At 48.9% G+C, this 575-nt stretch overlaps 1 protein-coding gene across 1 annotated transcript in view; it reads right to left on the reverse strand.

The window, feature by feature from the left end:
* LOC107725522 (ataxin-10-like) overlaps positions 1–291 on the reverse strand; it is a 10,424-nt gene extending 10,133 nt beyond the window's left edge. Inside the window, exon 1 of the mRNA XM_016534797.1 lies at positions 219–291. Within this exon, the coding sequence (XP_016390283.1) occupies positions 219–291 (73 nt within the window). The remainder of the gene's footprint in view (positions 1–218) is intronic.
* Between the last annotated feature and the right edge of the window lie 284 nt (positions 292–575).

The following is a 575-nucleotide window of genomic DNA, read 5'->3' on the forward strand; positions in this document are numbered from 1 at the left end:
TATATTAATATAGTCGCTTGCAATGTGGGCAGGGCCCGCGTGCGCTGCGGGGCCCCCCCGCGGCACGGGCCCCAGTGCGGCTGCACTGCCTGCACTGTCTGTAGTTACGCCACTGTGCAGGACACTAATGAATGATGCGCATCAGAGGGGATTTAGAAGTGGGTATACGCAAAGCCCACTGATAAAGAAGTGGGTATACGCCGTATACCTGCGTATACCCTCCACTACACCACTGGCTATTTGACAGAGCGGGCTGTTTATGTTCTGCATGCTGTCACTGGAGGCTGCCATCAACACACGCGCGCACATAAACACAGACCTTTACTTCCGCCTGCCGTCTAGACTGGATTTCAAAATAAAAGCCCCTGAACTTGAATAGGTTGTTTGCACATGACGTCACTGATGACGTGCGAAATGCAGCTGGAGGGCAGGATTCACTCAGTGCTAAATGCCACACGTAGACATGTAAATAAGATATTATTTGCAGTTCAGAAAGCTTCACTGATTATAAAGGAACATCGTGAGATTGCGATAAATTGAAGTGAGTAACAGCTTTTTAGTGATTATATGGAAGC

Source organism: Sinocyclocheilus rhinocerous, unplaced genomic scaffold, assembly GCF_001515625.1.
Source record: "Sinocyclocheilus rhinocerous isolate Xijiao unplaced genomic scaffold, SAMN03320098_v1.1 scaffold153, whole genome shotgun sequence".
In the NCBI taxonomy this organism is placed as follows: domain Eukaryota; kingdom Metazoa; phylum Chordata; class Actinopteri; order Cypriniformes; family Cyprinidae; genus Sinocyclocheilus; species Sinocyclocheilus rhinocerous.